Source organism: Podarcis liolepis, assembly GCF_965112155.1.
Source record: "Podarcis liolepis genome assembly, chromosome: 1".
Classification (NCBI taxonomy): domain Eukaryota; kingdom Metazoa; phylum Chordata; class Lepidosauria; order Squamata; family Lacertidae; genus Podarcis; species Podarcis liolepis.
The window spans coordinates 34,294,908-34,320,007 of NC_139554.1; the positions used below are offsets into that span (position 1 = coordinate 34,294,908).

General features: G+C 40.7%; 2 protein-coding genes across 5 annotated transcripts in view; one reads left to right on the forward strand and one right to left on the reverse strand.

Moving 5' to 3' along the window:
- On the reverse strand, nucleotides 1–16,521 carry SRP54 (signal recognition particle 54). Of its 3 annotated transcripts, XM_083508776.1 has the most exons (17): nucleotides 14,798–14,997; nucleotides 13,263–13,329; nucleotides 10,757–10,866; nucleotides 10,334–10,425; nucleotides 8,690–8,774; nucleotides 6,850–6,954; nucleotides 6,009–6,075; nucleotides 5,867–5,924; nucleotides 5,039–5,189; nucleotides 3,761–3,909; nucleotides 3,192–3,292; nucleotides 2,977–3,063; nucleotides 2,756–2,829; nucleotides 2,489–2,597; nucleotides 2,084–2,254; nucleotides 1,227–1,322; nucleotides 1–454 (listed from the first exon to the last, which is right to left on the reverse strand). In XM_083508776.1, exons 3-17 carry the CDS (start codon nucleotides 10,832–10,834, stop codon nucleotides 363–365), a joined length of 1,515 nt encoding a protein of 504 aa, XP_083364902.1. In that variant the 5' UTR covers nucleotides 10,835–10,866; nucleotides 13,263–13,329; nucleotides 14,798–14,997; the 3' UTR covers nucleotides 1–362. The 3 variants fall into 3 exon arrangements, with proteins under 3 accessions (XP_083364902.1, XP_083364901.1, XP_083364900.1); XM_083508775.1 differs by lacking the exons at nucleotides 13,263–13,329; nucleotides 14,798–14,997 and adding an exon at nucleotides 16,386–16,521; XM_083508774.1 differs by lacking the exon at nucleotides 13,263–13,329 and having other exon boundaries at nucleotides 14,798–15,114.
- LOC310709802 (uncharacterized protein) overlaps nucleotides 15,222–25,100 on the forward strand; it is a 19,343-nt gene continuing 9,464 nt past the window's right edge. Inside the window, exons 1-2 of one of the 2 annotated variants that reach the window (XM_083509842.1) lie at nucleotides 15,222–15,389; nucleotides 24,693–24,814. In XM_083509842.1, coding sequence (XP_083365968.1) covers nucleotides 15,356–15,389; nucleotides 24,693–24,814 — 156 coding nt within the window. In that variant the 5' untranslated portion in view covers nucleotides 15,222–15,355. Of the gene's footprint in view, nucleotides 15,390–16,618; nucleotides 16,756–24,692; nucleotides 24,815–25,100 lie in introns of those variants that run through there. The other variant, XM_083509841.1, reaches the window with a different exon arrangement.

Below are 25,100 nucleotides of genomic sequence, written 5' to 3' on the forward strand. Positions count from 1 at the left end.
TTAAATTTACAACCACTTTATTTTACAGTATATTTGTGACATATTGGTATTAACCAAAGTTCTGAATTGTTTACAAATATAACGGCTGCCATGAGGCAATTAAAAAGTTCCTCTAAATATTAAATTTGTACATTATTTGATTTTTAACTTAATTCTCCATGTAACATCAAAATTAAAACAGAAAAGAACCAATTTAAGCAAAAATATAACCACTTTCTAGAAATAAATCTAGAAACTCTCAGATTGAAGTTTCAAAAGCATCACTTGTTGCATTAACATTCTCCTTCACTGTAAAAAAGGAGATCTCATTCTTTTAGTGATGTTCCAGCAAATGGTTAATCAAGTCAGTTTATTAAGGCTTTTTACATGTTATTGAATCCCATCATGCCTTTCATATTTCCAGCAGCACCTTGTTGAAACTGCCGCATCATTGACTGCAGTCCTGCCATGCCACCTGGAATAAAAGAGGAATATTAAATATGGACACTTCAACATTACAGTTTGGAAAAAAGCCTAGTAAGATGGAACATTTATATAAGAACCGGTCAACTGGAATCCAAAGAGTTGCACAATTAGTTCAGTGTGTGCAATGTAACTTTTGGCTAGCATTTAACCAACAGAAGCCCTTTGTGTCATATTGCAAACAGGTGACTTTTCATAGCATGCTGTGATATGTATTGCTCTTCAAAGACAAAAAAGAATGAAGATTCCACAGGGCATACAGCATAGAAGGAATAGCTTTGACAGAACAGAATAAAATGTATTAAGCATAGGTGTGTGCTAATGCTGGTAGCACAAGCTCTCATTTAACAGTTGCTAAAGTATATCTATTAAAAATTTATGGAAGGCAATAGCTGTCTACTCCTGCTCCAATTTGTTTTAAGAGGAAAAATTCAGTTTCAAACTGTTTGAACCCCACAAGGTGTCCTCAGCGCTGATATCCGGCACCAATATGCTACTGATAGATAACTTCCATCATTCCTTCTGCAGAGAAACTGAAATTTGGCAATAACAATTGAACTGTCCTTTAAATTTTGAAACATAACCACATAACCATAGGCCTGTAAGTACTTTAGAATTCTTATCGACATTTGCTTTCCAAGGCAAGTTAGACTTCGGCATTGGACAATATGCAATTATGAGAATTAAAATAGAGTTGTTAAATTACATGGTGTACCTATTTTGTTAGCCTCCTACAGTAAGCAGAGGGGGGAAATAACCATTACCCATATGATGAAGAACTCTGGGATCCATCATCTTTGCCATCTGTTGGTTCAATTTTGCCATCTGGGATGGATTTACGTTCTTTGACATATCACCTCCTTAAAGGGGTGGAAAAACAGGAGGAGGGGAGAGGGAAATGACAAACCCATCAGAAACATTACATGGTGTTTATCCTCTTAGTGTGCTGGCAGTTGTGTATTTTAGAGATGTGCACAAGAAAAGTCAGTAATCTCACTTTTGCTAGAAATCATGCATATTCACTCTAGAGAACTGGATTGATTGACTGTCTGGCTTGTACAACACCGTTAAAATTTATTTGATTGTCTATAGATTGCTCCTTTCCCCCACAGTTTGGAACACTTTTAAGCAAAGAGAACATTGAGCCTCCACAGCATGGAAAAATATGACATTTGAATCCAAGACCATATCAGTGAACTGCCCTGTGATCTTCGGCTGCAGGTTGGTATACAAATTTATTAAACAAAACAATGAATCATAGTCTCATTAGAAAAGTCTGCTTTCTTTTCAGAGACACAATCAAGACCTATTATCTCTACCACATGTTTCAGCTTCATCTCTTAAACAGGGTCAAACACAATTCTCTGGCGTGATTCCGAGGGAAGTAGAAACATACTGTTTGTGTCTTTTTCAGGAAATGTCTATGAGAATGATGTTTTAAGACCAAATTTACATACTGCTTCTCTACATAGTGATGCTCATGTAATCTATTTTTAACATGGGAATTCATAAGCACAAAACATTATTTGTTTTTACAATTGGTCCAGAATTGGGACTTCTAAAGTTATGCAACTGATTAAATTGGAGAACATGAAATCCATGCAACTGTAATTATTCTCACCTTTGAAAAGTCCTTTTATGCCTCCCATCTTTTTCACCATTTGTGCAAATTTTGTGTACTGTGTCAGGAGTTCTTGAACATCTCTAGTTGAAACACCAGAACCTCTTGCTACTCTTTGGATTCTTCCTGGTTGTTTACTGAAAACTTTGGCCCCATCTGTACTATCAAGTTCTACATTAGAGAAGCCATGGGAAAATAAACAATTTATTGTGCACTGTTAAAATGCTGATGAGTCAATTACAGGTTTTTTAGAAGGGCAACCACTCAAAATTCTATACTAATAGCTTGGTATTTTAGTTTTATAAACAGTAAAGATTAGGTATAATTCATTTAGGCTTTTATTCAATGTAGTAAGTACACTTCAACACATTGGTCACTCAGTTGCTCAAGTGCAGGAAATTTTACCTTGATCATTCATACTGTCCATTATTGTCATCAGTTTCTTTAGCCTTGCCATTGATTCCTGTTCGTTGCCTTTACTCATAAAATCTGTTCCGAAACCTGGGATCATACCCTACAACAGTTATAAGTAAATATTAAATGCCATTTTCAAATATATGTAGCATTTGAGTTCAGACTGAATTTTAATGTTTTAGTGCAGAATTTTCTGAACCTTGGAGAAAAAAGAATCTTATCAGATTGCAAAAGAAAACAAGTTTCAGCCATAGTTACCAAGATTTGACTAAAGGGTCCCATTTTCATGATGTTTTGGAACTGTTCATACATATCTCTTAAAGTAAATTGACCTGAAGGGCAAAAGAAGTCGGAGTCAACAATAAATAGTTACATTAAAAAAAATTAGGTTGCTACACTCAATCATTCCAAAACACACTTATGAATAGGTGTTTTGAGCTGTTACACTGCATATTAGTAATACTTTTGGCACAGCTTACCATGTTTTAATTTCTCTATGAGTGCCTCATTGTCATCCAATTTCAATTCATTTACTTTATCTATCAGTCCTTCAATATCTCCCATACCTGTAATACAAAAAGGCATCTTCAGGAACTAAAATAAAAACCATATGAGATTTTTAAATAATCTGAACACACTGAAGAATATATTTTTAGAGAGGGTTTTTTTTGTTCTATCGGCAATTAATACATACCAAGAAGCTTGCTGATGAAGGGTTGTGTTTTAAAAGGTTCAAAGTCATCTATATGTTCTCCAGTACCAATAAAAATGATTGGACTTTTAGTGGCAGCCACTCTGCAATGAAGGACAAAGTCAACTGTAAGTCAATTCAACACAGAGCATTCTAGTGTGCAAGAGGGATTTTAAATAAAATTTATCATTCTGAATTTGAAAAACGTCATTAAAAATTGTGAGCCAAATCACAGTGGATACAGCATAAACCCACTTAAATTTATTTATGCTTAAAGAACAGGTAAAGTAGCCTCATCACAATATTTAAGTCACTGGATTCTGCTGCTTAGAAAATGGATTCCACATTATTACAGACAGTTTAGCATAGAGCCAAACATGCACACCCCAATGTAACAAGAGGTGGCAATTACTCTTAATGATTTATTTCCCCTTGAGGGAAAATAAAGTTCTTCAAAATAGTATTACCAAAGCAAAGGATTAGCATTACTTTCTGAACAGTTTTACTGTACTCAGCTATTTACAGTCACTGAAGTGCTACCTAGCTCCATAATTAAGTGAAAATATACTTACGCACTGAGTGCCCCACCTCCCTTTGCATGGCCATCCAGTTTTGTTACAATCACAGAAGCAACATCAACTTTATCTTTGAAAGCCTTTGCTTGAGCTTCACAGGCTTGACCAATAGAGGCATCCATCACATAAACAATATTGTCTGGTTGCTGTAAGTATTTACACAAGCAAGAGCAAATAATTAATTTCTCTCTTTCAAACTGCTTTCATATCAGCAAGTATAAAGAAAACATGCAGGAAAGTGTTTCACCATTTTCTCATGTTATCAAAGGAGAAGGCAAATCATTCACAGTACTACACAATGCTAATAATTACTTATAACCAACAATTATTCTGATTTTAATTTTAATATGGAGGCCCAGTTTAAAATTTCTAAAATTTTGAACTTTTAAAAGTTGGAAGGTTTACAGTGCCCTCAAAAGCTGGTTCAGCATGACTAATAGGATTATTTTGCCATTAAAATCATGCATCTGCAACATATACCAGACTTATTGGTAATAGTCTCCATAAATATAGCCCAGCATCAGTCTATTTAGCTCTGTATTAGATCTGGATCATCAAATAGAGTCCAAGTTGAGGGACTCCATTTTATGACTCCTTCCATTATTATTACTATTATTTATTAAATTTGCATACTGTCCTATATCCGGCCTCAGGGCGGTTCACAGGATAAAATCAAAATATAAAACCACAAAATATTTAATCAAAATAAAAACAAAAACAACGCAATAACCACCAACCCCAACACATTTTAAAAGGATAGGACCCAATCAACCAAAGGCCTGGTTAAAGAGGAACATTTTTGCCTGCCACCTAAAGGTATATAGTGAAGGCGCCAGGCGAACCTCCCTGGGGAAAGCATTCCACAGACGGGGAGCCACTGCAGAAAAGGCCCGTTCTCGTATCGCCACCCTCCAGACCTCGTGGAGAAGGCACATGAAAGGCCTCAAAAATTGATCTCAAGGTCTGGGTAGGTTCATATGGAAAGAGGCAGTCCTTGAAATATTGTGGTCCTGGGCCATTTAAAGCTTTATAGCTCAAAACCAGCACTTTGAGTTGGGCCCTTCAAAACAGTCCCTGACCCAAAAAGCAAAAATTGTTCATGATTATTTGCCCTATGTTATGCACAGACCCAAAATTTGCAATCCTGTGAACACTTACTAAAGAGTAACCCCACTGAATCTAGGGATTCATTTTGAGAAGGCAGTACATCAGGATTTCAGCATGACTACTTTCAGCACAGTTGTCAAAAATAAAGCTATTGTGTATAATACTTACTATGGCATTGGCAACTTGTAACATTTCTTCAAAGAGTGAGTCTTCCTGCTTGTGACGACCACTTGTGTCGACAATTATTATTTCAAAGTTTTCATTCTTAAATTTTTCAACACCTTCAGATGCAATGATCACAGGATCCATTTCTGTGTAACTGTTCCAACAGGAACACACATGCTTCAGTTACACGGACAATGTTACCAAGCAGATTTCAACGAGATAGTTCTCTGGCAGGAAACACCCACTATCACTGCGTGCAATTAAGGGGAGGGGGAAGAGTTCCTCCTTCCTATAGTCAGCAGATGTCCCAGCAGCCACAGTGCAAGTATGTAGTTGTCAAGCAGACAGCATAAACTGTTGCTATCAGCAGCCTGCTTGCATGGTGCTGACACAGCCCAACACTTAGTAAGGAAGGGCTTCCTTGGCCCTGCATTGCCTCACTGAAGCAGCTCACTGCTTCCACACGTGAACTGCTTCACCAACCACTGCTATTCTAGACTATTTCCTATGACACTAAGAGTCTGCAAATTTTCTGTGCATGATCAAATGTTTTCAAACTCATTTCAAACCAAGTTACTAAGTTTCTCTCACGGCCATGAAAAGTACTTTAAAAATCAGAAAGAGTGAAATACTTAAATTCTAGCTTTATATTTAAAAAATGCCCTCCAGATGTTGTGGCCATCAGCCTCAGCCAACATAGCCAAGAGTCAGGGATGACTCTTGAAACAACTTCATCTTGGGGGCAGCACATTGACTAATGTTGTTCTTCAAATATCATTTCAGAATCTGATAAAATAATTTTTGCAACAGAACTTAGTTAAAGATACATACCTGCCGTAGAATGGAATTCTTGCTTTTGTTGCATTCTGTTTTAACTGGTCAAAAGCACCTGTAGAATTCAGACAGTATTTGTTAGCCATGTAGAATATGCACACCTACTGAAAATGGAATCGCTGGGGGAAAAGTATTTTACCTGCTCTGTAAGTATCTGCACATATCAAGCATGTCTTCCAGCCTTTCCTCTGGTAGTAGTATGCCAACTGTTAATAAAAAATCCAAAGATGTAGTGATAATGTCAAGTTTAGTATTAAGAACTCTCAAGAACATTACATCATGTTTTCATTATTTTTCAGTGCCCAATAGGAAGACCAAAATGGGCTTTGTGGCACAAGCAGCAATTAAGACTAATCAATATGGTGCATGAGAACAGTAAGGTTCTTTCATTTCAGACTCGCTTACATTTGTAAGCTCTTAGGGCAGAACCCTGAGCTGAAGAAATGGGTTCTGCTGCCTTTATATGACATTTACAGTGAAGTTTTACTGTCATGCAGTGACAGGTGGCTTGCACTATATGCAACTATTCTGAAGTCTTGTCAAGGTATGGCTATGTACAAGATGTAGACTCTATAAAATGACGACAAAACAGTGACCTTCATTTTATGATCTCCTGCAATGATAGGATTAGATCCATCCTTGACCAGAGAGGAACACACTAACTAGATGCCACTCCAGTGCTAATAGACCTTCTTAAATGGTAATAGTCGTGCTAGTGGCTGCAAAGAGATGTTGGAAACCGATGAACGTCATGTCTTCCCCTCTTCAGTAAGAAGCTTCCACTTGATCAGCATTCCTTTTGGAAATGAAAGAAGCCTTTCTGTTCATGGACCAGAAGGTCTAGATTCTTTATACAAGAAAGATTTTGCCTCGTAACACCTGAATATTCCCCTAAAATTTAGTTCAGTTTTGTTCATAGTCACAAATGTCTATCTGAAAGCAAACAGTCTATATTAAATATTATGAAGAATGCAAATTACCTTTGAACATGATGTTGTTTTGCCACTTCCTTGCAGCCCTACAAACATTATGATATTCTGTTTTCCTTTTGTTGGTGTCCAGGCTTTTACTCCAGGATCTACGAGCTATAAAGCAAAAAGTATACATGTGCGCTACAAAGCAAAGCTTCAGAATCACAGTAACACACAAGATTTTCAGTGTGCAGTTTTGTTTGAAGGTTTAATATATTTTTCCAGCATCATGGATGCTCTCTCTTAACTTTGGAAATGAGAAATTAAGATACTTGGAAATCAAAGTAAAACAATGGTATCCTATATCAGTAAATGGTGACATTGCCCAGTTCTGTGCCACTCAAAACCCCTCCAATTACCTATCAGACCAGTGCCAGTGAACAAGTTTAACAAGACCATCCTTACAGTCATTAAGACAGGGGTGGGTAAACTCTGGCCCAGCACAGGCCCCAATTTCTCCCACAAGGTCACATTCCCCACCTCACCCCTCCTTCTCTCCATATATGACATCACATGCAGAGATGGTAGAGACACAGCAGGATCAGCTGTGAGACTAACACGCCACCAATCCCTGGAGAAAACGGGCTTGAAGTCTTTGAAGCAGTGTTTCTTTGCAAGCATGGTGCACTAATGTCCCTACAATCATCACCCCACTGTGAAGTCAGGCGAACAGCACATACACCTGCTTTTGCAGTACTCTCAATTGGGGTATTCTAGCTATACAATTGGTATAAAATCCAGTTATTCATTTAAACTACACTGTTGCTCCTTTTAGACATCACACCAAATCACAGTTCAAGCTAATCATAGTCTGGAAGTCAACCAGCCATAATTTCAACTCCCAAATGTGCAGGCAAGCCACTGATTAGAACCATTTGTCTTTCCTCCGCACCTGCTAAACACTGTTGCTTCTGTGCACAATGGACTCCAGAAGCAGAGCAATGGCTGTAACTACAGTTTTGTCAATATAACCACCACACTAAAACTGAGGTAGCACAAACTTTGGTTTGGTATTAATTTGAGCCACTGTCAACTGTATAAAGGGTAGATCTCGCCAATGCTGGCTAACAACCTACTCCACTCAACAGATTATTGCACCACATGTAACACAATGCTTAAGATTTCTGCAGTAGAAAGAAATATGTAAAATGAGTAAGAATAAAATCTGCATTGTAGTATAAAGATGTCCCATAACCATTGTTGTTTTATGTCTGTCAGATGCGGGTGGTGGTTGCTCATGAGTAACCAGGCAGGACTCCGACCTGTCTTTTACAGGTTTCATTGGTGCAAACTATTTACAGTGCAGAACCAACAAGTTCATGTCCGTCTTAGTCACTTGCAAAATCCGGGAGTGGCCTCTTCCAGCTTCTCCTCCAGAATAAAAACTTAGACACCCCAAATCTCTGCCTCCCCTCCTTGGGTTTCACCCCTCTGCACAGGCTGGGTGACGGAAGTGGTCAGCCAGGTTAGGTGAGGCGCTTGGGCTCTCAGCAGCATCTTTGAGCCCTTCCCTCACTTGGCTGCCCCCTTCCCTCTCTGCTCCACTGGAGGTGTGGCTTTCCCCACCACTGGACTACGGAGGCTCTCTGTATCCCCCTGCCCCCCTCCCCTGTTCCGATGGCAGTCCCCTGACAATGTCTTAGCAAGATTGCACATACCTACAATTAGAGTGGCAATGGTCACTCAATATTCATATAGAAATGTGGCAACAATGTTCATATGAGAATGTGAGGTAGAAACAAGGAATGTTTGATCAGAAAAAGAAGGAAGCCTAGAGTGCTAGGCTGTATTAAAGCAAGCAACATATGGATTAGAAAAACCAACTGTACTACTATTTAATATATTTTACCTTAACAAGTTCTTTAAAGACAGCATGTTGAATCATTTTCCTTTTATTTAGGCCAGAAGCCATTTCCTCAAGATCAATAGCAGATCTATAGTTCAAACAGAAAATAAGCAATACAAAATCAAAAGCAATACAACAGAAATGTTATGTTGAATTCAATGGGAATTGAATCCCAGAGCATGTTTAGGAGCACGGAGTTATCAAACTTACTCAAAGACCCCCTCTCCCTACGATTTTCAGTAATAGCTACTCATCATGTGCCCACTCTGCAGGAGGCATGAAGAATGGCAACATAAGAAAAGGCCTTTTCAGTGGTGGCTTTTACAGGGAGGCGTGCCTGGTGTCATGCTTATCTATTTCTTTCCGCAGGGCCTGTAAGACAGAGTTGTTCCGCCTGGCCTTTGGATTGGAGCCAATTTGATTCCCTCCCCCCCTTTTTTCTTTTTTCTTTTCCTTCTCCTGCAATGAGGCTTCATTTTAATATTTTAATGTTCCATTATTTTAATGTTGTATTTTATTTTTGTTTTTAAGTTGTAATCACTCATCTTGTTTTTATTATTGCTTGTAAGCCGCTCTGAGCCCAGCCTTGGCTGGGGAGGGCGGGGTATAAATAAAAAATTATTATTATTATTATTATTATTTTTAGGCACTAGGCAAAGACTTTCCTCTTTACTCATTTTCAGGCATTTTTGACCCCTTTTTGTGGGGTGGGATCTGCAAGACCTATGCTTTATCCATATAACTGTTTTTAGATTATTATTATTTGCGTTTGTTTGAACTGGCTTGAATGCATGTCGCTTTGTGAATAACAAATATAATAAATAATAGAACAACAACATTAATGTTAATCAAGTAAAGATGGACAGATAATCAATATACTATGCTTTTGTGCAAAAACATTTGTGTATTCAGAATAGTGTTTTGCTCATCCACATATAAAACAACTAACACCTTTCATATGTCAGTCATACGTATTCCATGCACCAAGTAAATTTCATTGCAAGCAGGATTCCAGCTTGCTATTTCAGTTCGGTCTTGGCAGCTTGCCCAGAAGTACATACAGCTACTCATGTCTCCTACCCTTCCCTCCCAGCAATCAGTTTGTTAAAGAAGTGCTGTATCTTGCATTATTCTGAAGGTCCTGGATGTTAGGACTACTTATAACAGAGTTACTATAGGCACAATTCAACAGGCAAACTTCTACTTGTGGAACAAGACTTCTCCCTGGCACCACCTCTGCAGCCATACATTCACATTCTAAATCTGCTCTGGAGGCCCATCACCCCCAACGCTCCAACTCTCTGGAGCAGATTTTGAGGGTGCACTAGGGGGAGGAGAGGATGGAGAAGTATTGCTGCACAAGAGGAAGTCTGTTCCATTTTCATATGGGCAGAGTTGTATAATACCCATATTTTTACAAGGACTGTGCAGTACTTCAATTTATGTGGGGCAGATAAGCTATGTCAGAAGAGCACTTATTGAGATATCAGTTATTCCTCTGAAACTAGAAATTGAACTGATTTAAGTTGGGTATTAATTAAGTAGTATGAAGAAGTCACACATGGCCCTTTCAAGGCACAAGCAAACAGAAAGATAATCACTGGAGAGAAATGTACATCTTTATGTTATCTTGGTTGGGTCACTTACTTGACATTTTCTCTCAGTTGTTTCACTAACTTGATGTTCACATCAGCTTCCAGTAATGCTGTACATACTTCTTTTAACATAGCATTTAAAACCTTGTAAGGAGAAAACAAAGACAATTCAGAAAATGTCAACGTCCTGAATTTTGTTAATCCAGTATTTCAAAGTAAATTACATTTGTAGTAGAAAGTTGTCGTCCAACCATTCCAACAATACAAATTAAGTATCAGTTAATTAATTGCCACAGCTGCCACAGTGTATGTTTTAAGCAGCTCTCACATGTTTCATGATACAGTATGTACAAATTTAACCTTATTACTTTAAGCTTGGGCCATTTTCTTCCAAAGCCAAATTTGATTGTGAAGAGATAATTCTTACCTTCTAGTTAACTATAACCATTACAACACATATGGAAATGCTACGTACCTCTTCATTGATAATTGTAGCATTGCTCAGAGAGCGCAATGCTGAGGTTATTTTCCTCCCAAGATCTGCTAAAACCATTTTGGCAACTTCAAAGACAACTCAAATATGATCTGTAAAAGAAACATTAAAATATCAATGACATACTGTCCCTCGTGTGAGCTAAACTTTCAGTATTATGAATATAAAAATATTTTTAGAAGTAGAACATGAAGATTTTTTTAAAGATGTGGTACAAAAGAACAAAGATAATCAACAAGGTACTGAGATAGAAACATGCTCTGAAAATTGTTCCTACTAATATAGTTTGATTTTTTCATAGAGTTAACATGTTGAATAATTACAGCCATCATATTTTGCATGTTAAATTATGCAAATATGCTTCAACGTTTATATAAAATTTATAGCTGCATAGAAAGATAAGTTCTGTTGAGTTTCCTAAGCTTCCATTTGTCAAAAGATAAACCTTCCATAATCACTGGATCAAGAACATTTAGGCTGCAAACCTATACACACTTACTCCCTGCAAGTCCCACTGAAATCAGTTAGGCTGAATTCTGAATATACATGGATGGGACTGTAGCGAACATTTGAAATGCATTTAACTTTCTTGAACATTTTCTAACTATTTTTACCCCAATGTCAACTAGTATTCTTTAGAAAGCAGATTATTCTGCAAGGATCCAAAGGCTGTGATCATATTAAAGTGGGATTTGTATCTTTCCTTTCAACAGCAGGACCCCACCTGCATAAAGATCAGACTACTCTGAGAGCTTCCTCTATTTCGAAAGTGGTTTGCAGCATTAGGAAATGCTATTGCAGAAACATACCTAAAGCCTTTGTGGGCTCACAGGAATAAATGCAGTTCTTTGGACCCCAACCCAACCTGTGTTGTGCCTCAGCTAAAAGACTATATTCATTTCTGAGAACAGGTAATGTGAGAGGAATCAAATCTTAAGAAAGGAAACAACGAAAGGTATCTAGGTTACTCTGCTTTACTAGATAAATGATGGACTATGGATACAAGCTGTGAGAAAGGTAATAGCATTAAACAAGTTTTGGATTATGCATCAAGTATTCAAATCTACTACTGGCAAAGCCCAATGTTACAACTATATCAATTTTCAAGATAAGTTAACACAACCCACAAATTAACCTGAGCAATCAAATTACTCACGCCAAAGAACGTTAAGTGCTTGCTGGATCGGGCCAATGCCCCATCTAGTCCAGCATCCTGTTCCCACATTGGCCAAACAGTTGCCTGTGGAAAATCCATAAAAGAGCACTTTCCCTTCCTGCAGTTTCCAGCAACTGGTATTCAGAAGCATTATTGTTTCCAACCATGGAGGCAGAGCACAACCATCAAGGCTAGTATCAACTGATACCCTTATATTTCATGAATTTCTCCTTTAAGGCCATCCAAGTTGGTGGTCATCACTTCCTCATGTGAGAGTAAGTTCCATAGATAAACTATGTGCTGCATGAGGCAGTAATTTATTTTACCTGTCCTGAATCGTCCAATATTCAGCTTCCTTTAATGTCAACAAGTTCTAGTATTATCAGAGAGGTAGAAACCTTTCTTTCTATCCATTTTCTTTAGGTGATGCATCATTTTATAAACTATCATGTCACCTCTTGCCTGCCTTTTCTCGAAATCAAAAAGTCTCATGTACCGCAGCCTTTCTTCATAGGGGAGTTGCTCCACCCTCTTGTTTTTGTTTCAAAACTTTTCCAGTTCTACAATCTCCATTTTGAAGTGAGGCAAGCAGAACTGTACACAGTGTTTCAAATGTGATCACACCAAATATTTGTATATGTATAATTATCCCTGGTGTGGAATTTGCCATTTTCACACGTGTTCATTCTGTATTACCTTAATTATCTGCATATTTTGCCACAAGTAAGTCTTGCTATATTGAGTTAAGAGTTACTCCCAAGTTATTGTGTATGAAATAGTAGCCAAAGATAAGATTTGTTTTGGACTTTCTAATTAAAGGCTAAACATCATGCTTCAAATCTTATGTATAAAAGTACATACAAATTTGATTCAATTTTAGTTGCTTAATTTAAAATATATAACAGCAATGTCGGGGTTTTTTAACCATTTGAATTAAGCAATATTTTGGTGCGGTTTTTAAAGTCTTTTCAACAATAACATTTATTATGAAAAATCAAAGAAACTAGTCTATGCTAACTGTATAAGCAGAAAACAAAAACTAGCTGGGATTGGTAACCAGCCTTTGTTTACAGAGTTTTACTAGATAAGCCAAAAACTGTGGCCTTAAGTCTGGCTGTGCATTTGTGGTGCTCCAGACCCATTGGCCTCAAAACAGCCAAGGAAGCACCTGCCATACTCCTTTGTAGGAAAGAGTATAACAAGCTTCAGCAACCACGGAGCCAAACCACACCTTCCTTTTAATCTTGGCACTAGGGAGGGGCCAGGGAGCACAAGTTCACCAGAGGGTAGAAATGGACTCCACAAAAATGTTTAAAAACCAGTAATACTTGCATTTCCTCAATAGTTCAGAACGGTATTTGTAAGAAGAGTCCCTTATCACCAGTAGCAGAAATTGAAACTGAAAGGTAAAAAAATGTGCAACCTTACCTCTAGCGCAGATCATCTCAACTTGTTCAACTCATGAGGGAAACATATGGTTAAAGTGGCAAAATACGTCAATGCAGAAGGAAGCAAAGCTCCCAGTTCATCTCTACTTTTACCTCCAGGTAGCTAGTTCGGCACCTGCCAACTATACCTTCTACTGAAAAGAACCAGCAACAACCTCCATGGATCACAATAATTCTTTATGACTTAGTTCCCTGCTGATTGACACCTCCTTATACCTGCAAAAGTGATATCTAATTGTAGTGTCCCACTTACACAATGGATGTCTGCTTGTGAAAATGGGACTTATCTCCGCCCCACCTACAGCTTGCCCCAGAGCGCTCTCTGGGGGAGGGGGGGGAGCGGATGTGGAGGGAGGAAAATTCTGTTGCACCTGCTGGCACCACACTGGAGCTCCCAAAAAAGGTACTAAAGATGGGGTTGTTACTTTTAGTAGGTAAGTATTAGCATACTATTGCAAACTAAAAGAGCGCAAGTGTTCCCAGAATAAAAGAGGAGACCTGGAATTATTTACAGTACTATATTCTTGGATTACAATCTTAAAAACACTTAGTAGAAGGTATGTTCCAACAAACTTAGAGGGGTGTAATTATAAGCAACCTCATTTACAACTGCACTACCAGTGGCTAAACTCTTTTTATTTTCACTGTAAACAGATTGCTTTTATTATATCTTGCGAGCAGCCTTGGAGTCACAGATTTGATAGAAAATTGAAGTGTTTTAAATAATCTACACACATACAGGAATTTTTTAGTTGAACTAGCCAAAGATTTCACAGGTAACAGGAAAACTGAAACTGTAGCTCAAAAATTTTAACAGCTGATCAAATACACCAAACAACTTGGGGCCACTTCACATGTAACATTTCTCAAGATGGTTTAAACCTATATACTGCTGCATTTCACAAGTGATAATATATTTTTAAAAGGTCACTGGGAAGCCACTGCACACACAAATTTCCCAACTGAATATTTTTTGTTAAAAAAATGAGCATTTGTGTTGTACTTTGCACTTTCACTCAGTTTTTTTTTTAATGTGGTCCTTTGAACTATGTCGTAGTTAATTTGAATGGAGGCTCAGAATCTGTTTTGCATTTAATAGCACAGCCCTACATCGCGCGGAATGAAAAATAATGAGCATATGGGATTACATACGGAGAAAAGCTTCGAGATTATACAGCAAGGCCGCCGAGGGCTTAAGCAACAACCGTCTCGCCCGATTCGGACTGAGCAATTTTTGGCCTCGCCGCAAAAGCAAGTTTCACCTCACCAACACGTCACCGATCTCCTCCCAAGCCAAGCTGCCCACAGCCCTGAAGTTTGGAGAGATCCAGGGCAACAGCTGGGCAGAACCCAGAAAGGAGCGCCAAGTTTTTATTCGCACCCAAGCGCTGCAGCCACTCGCCCCATCACAAGACTCACCCAGAACAGCGGCTTCCCCCCTCCTTTTGCCTCTAAAGCGGCGGCGGCCCGGCCCGGCCCCGCGACGAGAGCCGCGCGACAGGAAGCCCTCACGAAGCCGTTAACTCAGGCCCAGCACCGGTAACGAGCACCGTCCCCTCCAGTCTCCCCCAGCATAACCGGGAAGAATGTCACGTCACCACTACACGGAGCTTGCGAAGTTAACAGCCTCTCTCACACAAAAGGGGGGGAAACACCCCACGCGCACTTCCGCTTCCGGGGCATTTATAAGACCCCGCCCACTGTGAGTCCAGGTATTGAAACCATGCGTGCGCCAGAGAGTGCAGAGGTGGAGGGAGGGTACTGCACGTCTGTAGGGCGCAGGCGGGGTTGGAGAGGTTTCCTTTCGATTCAGAGCTTTAGAGCAATTGTCCAGTAGGGGTTTTAGACTTGTAATCTGTTTTAGTATTTTGTTTTGTTTGTTTTAAAGCAGGTTTGGAAATTTGTCTTACTTTTAATGATTTGTCTTTGGTAAACCGCTTTAAAGTTTTTGGGTTTTTTTACGATCCAGCGGTGCATATGTTTTATGAAATAAATAAGCAGAAAGGAAATGGTATGTTGACCTCTTAAGTGTGAGAACGAAAGCGGTTTGCCCCATCAAATGTTGATGTGCGTCATCTGGCTTTAATCTTTAAGAATGAACTATGAGGGTTTTAATTTTATTTGCGAACCACCTACGTATATTATGCTTAAGGGTCGCTGGTTTTTTTTTGTTTTTTAAATCAAGCGTCTAGCTATCAAAAAAGCGAGTGTGAACTAACTGCAAATCGCTGTTAAACCCAATAAAGAATTGCTTGTGAATATATTATAAACGTGCTTTTGGAAACTCGGTGCTTCTGTCAGTTCCCGGTCTAATCCTGCCCCAACACTTACGAAGCAACATTTCAGCTACTTAAGTGATCTGGTTTGGCACGCTAAGCAAGTAAAAAATAAGGTTAAAAATAAGCATTTACTTAAAGGAAAGGGGGGCGGGGCGGGAAACTATCATCTTGGATAGAAAACAATAAGTGTATTGTGTCCAGTGGATATTTTTAAAAGGACGTACTTAAACTTGTTCTTCTGAGTTAGCCATCTATGGATAGTAGGGCATGCCAGATAAATAAACCAGTTCTTTGATATGCTGCTACCAACAATAGTTGGCATCCGTTTCCCTTGGGAGACGATGGAAGAGTGGCCCCCTCTCAAAACGCTGAACCAAAGGATGTTTATAACTTAAGCAAGGTGACCAGATTTTTTTTTGGAGGGTGAGAAATGTGGATCCTTTATTGTAAAGCTTTTTTAAACAGAGCAGCATTATTATTTCTATGAAAGGGAGCCTATTTAACGCGGTGTTGGCGTATGTTCATTTTAAGTAACTTTGTATTTTCATGCTTTTGCCACGCATGACGGGGGCGGGGCCGTTTCTGCTAACTGCACGTGCGAACCAGAAACCGTTGGCGGGGTGGGGGCGGGGACCCACTGTGCGCATTCCTGTTGGATACCGTATCAGAAAACCTTCAGAAAGCGGGCCCTTTGCCAACAAGGGGCGTTGGGCGTCACCATCACGCACCGTAAGGGGCGGGGCTCTGTTATGCCGTGTCTGTCATAGCGCCTCGGCGTATCTCTCGGCGAGAGCGATTCCTCATTTTCTCCCAGGGCTGGTGAGCATAGCGACTGCTCCGCGCATGCGTCCACCAAGGATGGGGTTTTTTTTTTACATAAATGGATTCAGCCGCCGAACTGAGGTCAGAGCCTTTGCTGACGTATATCGATTCCGCCAGTCAGGATTGTGAAGTGAGGGCGGTCTTCCCGGCGCATGCGCGGTGTGTTCAGTAGGTAAAGCATGGATTTCCCTTCGGCTCGCCAGGCTGTTTTGAACGTGCTGCGGGGTGCGCGGGCGGGGGATCTGCCCCGCCTGCTTCACTGGATGAGAACGACCAGTAAGCAACGTTTCTCCTCGGGTCCTGTCAGTTTCTGCACTACCTGTTTCTTCCTGCGCTTGCATTACAGTTTTCTTACGAGCGAGACCTGCAACAAAATGTTGCAGCATGGGGTGTTCTTGTTCACGATACCCCTCCCCCAATTCAGTCACCCCCAATAATCGGTCAATATTCAGGACCCACTAAGTATGCTCAGTCATCGACCAGTTGTTTGGGGCCGTCTTCCCTCCCTTGCCCCAATTTAGTGTGTTACTTTGGCTTCCACCAAGCCTAATGATAGTTTGCATGTTTCATGTTCCCAGTCAGTACACCTCTGTAACCAGGTTGTACAAAAGCGCAAGGGTCAGGACTGTTTCCTTCATGATCAACTTTCTGTCGCAGGCATCTGATGGCTGGCATGAGAAGCATGATGCTGGACCTAAGGGCCATGTACTGGTTTTGGAAGCCAATGCAGACTTAAAATAGCATGTTCTTCATATTCGGGCTGCAAAATCCTGTAAAATTGGGGGAAGTTTCCTTTTTGATATCAAGATGCTTTCAATATGTTGAGTATGTAGCAATACCTGATAAATTTATAACCCTTGGGCAACTTAATGCATTTTTGCTTTTTGGCTGTTAATAACAGATTATCAGTTATCTGTGTATACATTTATTGATCATAACTGCTTATGAGTGCAAGGTATCGATTACCTGTGCTGAAATCACATGTCACAACACTTCAGACTTAAGTGTGTGTGTGTGTTGTTGTTTTAAAGCGAAGCACAGACTATAAAGGAACCTGTGATCCTTCATATATTGTTGGATTACAAACCCCTTCACCCCTGATCATTGGCCATGCTGTCTAGGGTTGATGAAAACTGGAAACTTAGCCACATCTGTTCCCAATACCTGGCATAAACTGCAGAAATGTAGAAAAACTTGTCACATAATTCCTTAATATGTATTTATGAATATAACTAATAATTGAAATTACTCAGCATTAATTAGTGCACATTTGCAGTATGGAAAGCCATTAAATGGCCTCGGCCCAGTATACCTGAAGGAGCATCTCCACCCCCATCATTCTGCCCAGACACTGAGGTACAGCGCCGAGGGCCTACTGGCGGTTCCCTCATTGTGAGAAGCAAAGCTACAGGGAACCAGGCAGAGGGCCTTCTCGGTAGTGGCACCCGCCCTGTGGAACTCCCTCCCATCAGATGTCAAAGCAATAAACAACTACCTGACATTCAGAAGACATCTTAAGGCAGCCCTGTTCAGGGAAGTTTTTAATGTGTGACATTTTAATGTATTTTTGGTCTCTGTGGAAGCCGCCCAGAGTGGCTGGGGAAACCCAGCCAGATGGGCGGGGTACAAATAAATTATTATTATTATTATTATTATTATTATTATTATTATTATTATTATCTGTTATTTGTTTCATCCCAATAGTTATCGTCCTCACAATGTTGGTACCACTGTTAGGTTGTTGAAACAGTCATGTTCTCTAACACATGTAAAGCTGGTAATGGGTACATTATTTCCATCTTGAACCTGAAATCAGTTGTCGTCAAAGAACACTTGCAATACACCAGGCAGAAGAACAAGGGAGCTGGGAGGTAGTACTTTCTTCCAGGATGAATGTCATGGCAAGAGGAAGACTTTTGGCCACAACCACTAACTAAAGAACAAGTAGTATTGGGGAACATATCCTCCTCCCCAAAAAATGCACTGCTCCAACTGCTGGTTTCTTTGGGAGTCTCTGACCTCTGTTGTTGGCCAAATGAACAGGGATGTGTAGTTTGGGTTATCTTAATACAGACTTTGAGATTTAAAATATTTTAAAATAAAATAGCATTACAAGTTGTCATTTGGGATTTATATTAATAGATCAGGTAACCAGCAGGTGATGGATTTGAGCTCAGCACATTGAAAAATATGGAACCATCAACATCAACACAGCCCCTTACTTGTACCTACTTTCCAGATGTTCCTCTCCTGCACCCTGATTACAGCTGGTGTGAATTTTTTCTCTGGTCAGCTGGTGTTTGGATCTTTGCAGCACTGCCCCACAATGGCATTGTGGTGCTGCTATTAAGAATTTTTGGGTGGCTGCATCAGTAAAAGTTTGTGACCAGTCTTGCTTAGAAAACGCTAAAATACTTTTTCCTTTCGCATACGTAGTATAAAAGAGGAGTTCTACCAAATTACAGAAACCCCATGGTTTTATACCGTAATAGAAATAGACATTGTTATCTTTAGGCAGCTGCTTAGCAACCCTTCCTTCACTGTTGCGCAGTTGGTGTGGTCTTCCCACAAACTGTGAGGTGTATGTTGCTAAATTTACTGATGGCTTAAATTCATTTTCCCCATTATGGTGCAAATGAGCTCAAATAGCACCCTGAAATCATCAGTAATCTCATTTTTTTATTTTATTTTATTTGCATCCTATCCTTCATGGAGCTTGAGGAGGTAGCAGATATGATTTTCCGTCCTTCCATTTTATCCTCAGAAGAACCCTGTGAAGTAGGTTAGACTAAGAGACAGTAACTGACACATGGTCAGCTTCATGGCTGAAGTGGGGTTTGAACCCCTGGTCTTAGTCCACCGCTTTAACTACTGCACCACACTGGCTGAACAGATATGAACGAGTATTGAACAGACGACAGGCACTGAATGATTTTAACATCTGTGCTGGACCCACCTTGGGATGGCCAGCTTAGGACTTCATGCAACTATGACAACCATGGGACTTGGCCTGTATACTACTGGCCTGTATTCAGCAGGAAAAACTCTGAATCTGATCTTTGTTGTTGGGTTAATTATCTGGAATTGAGGGTAATACACCATGTGGTAATACATATTAAGGCCTCTGTGGTGGTACCCCAGTTGAGGGATATCCTCTCCCTGGAAACTTGAGTAGCAGCAATGCTTTTGGCATTTCAGTTCCAGGGGAAGACCTGGTTGTTTGCCAATACATTTGTGGGATGTTGGACTCCTGCTGTAATTCTGGGTGTTTTTATGACTTAACTTTTAATGCCATATTTTTAACCTGCACTTAACTATCTGTAATTGCTCTTGTTTTATGTTGTAACCTGTCTGGAATCACATAATGAATTGCAAACTAAAAATACATTTAATAAAGGGAATATGTAGGCCACCTCTACTTCCATCTCCGAGACAAGGGTAGGTTACCCTTTATCTCAATCATCTTCTCAAGAAACATTTGTGCTGTACTACTAGTTTGCATATGGGAACGGAGTCTGTGCATATCTGCTGAGAAGGAAAGCCCATTGGATTTAATGGGTTTTACTCCCAGGTAACTGCAAAGGATTACAAGCAAGATATGTTACAGCCTTAGAGAATGCATCCTGTTTCTTTTCTTTCTCCTGAGGGAGAGTTTTACAACTGATGTTATTGGGATCCTGGTTTCAGATTTCAGAATACTGGAGGGCATCTACCCTATTCACCTGGATTTCGGGTGGGGCAGCAATCCTTTGCTGGAGAGACAGAAATAGCCTTTGCTTTGTTCTATTGCTTCTCTAGTTAGTGAAGTAGGTAATCTGCTTGAGCAGCTGCTTGCAAGCAGCCGGGAAAGAACAGGGTTAGGAGAGTAAAGTCATAGACTGCATGCATGTCATATATTTAAAGCATATCACTTTCCCGGAAGAATCCTGAGAACTGTCATTTATCTGCTCACACTTAACACCCTTAAAGGGAAAGGGGCCCCTGACCATTAGGTCCAGTCGTGGCTGACTCTGGGGTTGCAGTGCTCATCTCGCTTTACAGGCCGAGGAAGCCGGAGTACAGCTTCCGGGTCATGTGGCCAGCATGACTAAGCCGCTTCTGGCAAACCAGAGCAGCGCACAGAAACACCGTTTACCTTCCCGCCGGAGCGATACCTATTTATCTACTTGCACTTTGACGTGCTTTCGAACTGCTAGGTTGGCAGGAGCAGGGACCGAGCAGCAGGAGCTCACACCGCCGTGGGGATTCGAACTGCTGACCTTCTGATCAGCAAGCCCTAGGCTCTGTGGTTTAACCCACAGCGCCACCCGTGTCCCTTTTTTAACACCCTTAGCAAACTTCAAATTCCAGGATTCTTTGGGGGGGCAGAAATGTATGCAGCCATAGTTTAGACAGGAAAACCCTTCAAAACCCATCAATACCAGCTATTGCACATAGATGCTGCCCTCATGTTACTGGTGAATGTTGTCAGCCTACAGTCATGAGCTGACATGGGGTGGTAGCTAAGCTGAGGGGAGGTGCCCTCTCTGCTAGAGTATGTATGTTGCATTAAAGGTAAAAGGTAAAGGACCCCTGGACGGTTAAGTCCAGCCAAAGGTGACTATGGGGTGTGGTGATCATCTTGCTTTTCAGGCCGAGGGAGCTGGCGTTTGTCCACTTTCCGGGTCATGTGGCCAGCATGACTAAACCACTTCTGGTGCAATGGAACACCATGACAGAAGCCAGGGCGCACAGAAACACCTTTTACTGTACCTTCCTGCCACAGCGGTACCTATTTATCTACTTGCACTGGTGTGTTTTTGAACTGCTAGGTTGGCAGGAGCTGAGCAGAGCAACAGGTACTCGCCCCATTGCGCAGATTCGAACTGCCAACCTTCCGATCAGCAAGCCCAAGAGGCTCAGTGGTTTAGATTACAGCGCCACCTGTGTCCCGCGCATCTTATTACCAGGTGCTAGAAACTAAAGGAGAGTCAAGTGTTGTTGCACTCAGGTCCTGTTATATGACTTCCCATGGGCGCCTGGTTACTCACTGTGAGAACAGGATGCTGGGCTAGATGAGCCACTGGACAGATTCAGCAAGTCTGTTGTTATTTTTATTAGGCCTTGTTTTTCTCTGACCCATAAAGGACAGCCACAGATTATAAAGGTTTCTTAGGTCTCTGCTTCCACATTCCATCCATGAAAGGCGATTGCTGCTTCCAGAACTAAGTCCAGGGAGCCAACTCTAGGGAAACTTGGCTCACATTCTCTGCTTGAGTGGGAGAGAGAGAATAAAGTGTGGGTGAATTCGCTCCTTGCTCTGCTCTTCTTGTGGGGGAGAGAGGTTTGGAAGATAGTATTACAGTGGTGCCCCGCAAGACGAATGCCTCATAAGACGGAAAACCCGCTAGTCGAAAGGGTTTTCCGTTTTTGAGCTGCTTCGCAAGACGATTTTCCCTATGGGCTTGCTTTGCAAGACGAAAACATCTTGCAAGTGTTCCGATTTTTTTCCGCTCCCCCCCCCCTTTTTCTAAGCCGCTAATAGCCTTTTAGCCGCTAATCCGCTAAGCCTTTAATAGCCGCTAAGCCTTTAATAGCCGCTAAACCGCTAATAGCGCTAAGCCGCTAAGCCGCTAATAGGGTTGCTTTGCAAGACGAAGAAACCGCTAGACGAAGAAGCTCGCGGAACGGATTAATTTCGTCTTGCGAGGCACCACTGTACTTTCTCATAGCAGAGTTAGCACAATGGTGATTGCTCCAAGCACATTAAAACTCCATTTGATTTTACATCTGCCCTCGTTCACCTTTAAATATTTCCCACAAAATACTTAGGCTAGAATAAATCACAGACACAGCATTGCAAATAAGTGAATATTTTACTCAGAGTTTCAGCAAACAACTCTCCATCTGTTGGCAGTAAAGTAAGAAGAAAAGGTTCCAAAGGAAAGACATTTGTCTTCTTACACAAATGAATCATGCAGAAGACGCAGGCTGTGAAAAATTTTCAGAGAGATTTTTCATTCATGTGGTTTTTCTTCAGCTGGGAGCCATGCTTGGCTCCCAGCTTCTTCAAGGAACACAGGGGTGGGGTGAGGAAGCAAAGGCTGCTGGGAACCTGCTGAGTTCCATCCTTGTTGGGATCAGAATAACCCTTTCATGCACGTAAGTGTGCGTCAGCAACTGCAGATTACTACAACTTGTCTCTGATATTATTTTCTCTTCATGTGGCAGCGCTTGTACACCATCAGAGATATCATTTTATCTCCTGAGTCCAGAGGCATTTTAGGTTCTGCAGTGTGTTCTGGTATGAAGGGTGTATGGGAGCTCATATCAGCCTCAAGCCTATTGTGGAGGTTTTTGCTGAGCTGAAGGGAAGCAAACAGAATGGCACTTCAGTTATCTTGGTTTCAATCTAGCTGGCTGAGGGGTGCATTTTTTTCTGTCAAGGTTTTCCGTGTCAGCATGAGGACAGTAAACATGCATATTCAACTTTGAGTCTGTAACCCTTCTTGAAGATCTTGTGGAAGTAGCAAAGAGTTGCTTGCTACCGGAGCACATCTACTGTATCTATATGCTTGGAAAGATGGCTAAAGAAAAAGTTAGCTAATTATAGAGTTGCATCCCATTCCGTGCGAACAAACTTCCCCTGCCTCTCCTCTCACCTGCCTGCAGGCCACCAGTCCTCTTGAACATATTTTAAGAGTTCGCAAGGAGCTGCAGCCAGGAAACCCCACTGTGTGGGGACACTTGAGCAATGGCAACATTGGGTATAACCCATGGTACTTTCTGTAGCCACACTTACAACAGCCACTGAGATAGGATGCATTTTTAGCTCATGTGGGATTTCAGTTGTTGCTGGGTTTTGCCTGCCACTTTCATACTGGAGTAACCGCAAGGTTTCAAATCCCTTTTTTTTTCTCCCTTAGGAAAAAAACATCTCCTCAAGATGTTCCTTTAATTGGTAAACTGGGTGGGCCTGTATGACCAGTTTTGCAGTGAAATGCTGGCCTCCACCTTCCTTCCCAAAATACTGTAACTACAAATAACGATGCTTGAAACTACTTTGGGGAGTTACTGAGCTAAGAGAAATTGATTTAAAATAGTCTTACGGTTGCAGCCTTAAAATTGTGTCATAGCAGAATTCTATTGTGTCTGAGCTTTAAGTAGCTGGGTGAAAGGAAGGTGGCAATGTTGCCGGTGCACCTTCAATCCTAACAGTACAGTGGTACCTCAGGTTAAGTACTTAATTCGTTCCGGAGGTCTGTTCTTAACCTGAAACTGTTCTTAACCTGAAGCACCACTTTAGCTAATGGGGCCTCCCGCTGCCGCCGCGCTGCTGGAGCATGATTTCTGTTCTCATCCTGAAGCAAAGTTCTTAACCTGAAGCACTATTTCTGGGTTAGCGGAGTCTGTAACCTGAAGCGTATGTAACCCGAGGTAGCACTGTATTCTTCCTATTTACAGTTCTAGCCAGTCACTGCATATCAGCCATGCCCACCTTTTAAAAGGCTTTTTGTACTTCTGCCTGCCTCTTGTATCTCAGTGGTCTTGTTTGGTCAAGGGAGTTTGCTATTAGAGGCAGTAATTTTCAGGGAAGAAGAGGGTAAGCAATAATACAGAAGGTAGCCTGAGCTGAAGAAGTCACCACGTTGCAGAAAATAGCTCTACAGGGAATAAAATGTATATTAACAGCCTGCAGGTCAAATTCTTAGTTTTGGAGACTTTATCACATTGATATTTCATACTGTTGAAGATACCTCATAAATGTCACTACTGAGCTATGCTTTCCCTCCATTTTCCATTTTCTCAATTACTGTTCCAACAAACCTTTGCTTATACCTTTTTTCCAAATATGAAATGTGTTTAAAAATGTACAAGCAAGCAGTTGCATGTTTTTGTCCTTCTTCCAATACTTCAAAAGCATCTTTGATGTTTAAATAGCTAAGTGAATGAAATACAATAACTTTGGTGGGAGCAAAGATTGCCGTGTTGGTAGGTTTCTACACCTTAAAGTAAATCTTAAAATAACCGAGTGCTTTTTGAAATGTAATGTCATCGGCATGTAAATCTGTCGCCTATAGGAAAAATAAGCAACAAAAGTTGTACAACAGCTCTTCAAATAAAAATCCTGAACATCTGGTATTGTGTGCAAGTCACCGTTGCATTAATATTGTTGATGCCTGATAGTGCTACATGATCATTTATTTATTTATATATACATATATATTTTGTAGATGACTTTGATGAATTCACATCCAGTAACGATGATATTATTCTCAGAAGTATTGCTGAAGATCTTAGAGATTGTTTGCCAAAAGAGGCCATGCTCAGCTCCGAGCACCTTGCTCTCCAAAAAGTAAGTTTAGCTTTTGAGGCCTTCCCTTGTCAGATGGTTTAGTGATTTGGGTCAACCACTAGGACTATCAGGGACTTCTGTCTGATGCAGGTTGCTGAATGACTTGATTGAGTCACTGTCAGAACTTGAGCCCAGGGCATCTGTCCTTAACAGCTCAAGAAAGAGAAGAGCAGGGAATAAGCTTTAACTGCTGAAGAAGTGTCCTTGTGCTGATTGGCCCAGTGTAGGTCATGATGCTTGGTCATGCTTAATCATCTAAGCAGCAAAAACAGAATAAAACACTACA

What these genes read in the sequence shown, in the direction of transcription:
- SRP54 (XM_083508775.1), bottom strand. Translation starts at nt 10,834, where the DNA reads ATGGTTTTAGCAGATCTTGGGAGGAAAATAACCTCAGCATTGCGCTCT. An exon ending in AAACAACATCATGTTCAAAG is followed by an intron (nt 6,076 to 6,849) that starts GTAATTTGCATT and finishes TTTTATTAACAG; the next exon opens with TTGGCATACTACTACCAGAG. An exon ending in AGAATTCCATTCTACGGCAG is followed by an intron (nt 5,190 to 5,866) that starts GTATGTATCTTT and finishes CTGTTGGAACAG; the next exon opens with TTACACAGAAATGGATCCTG.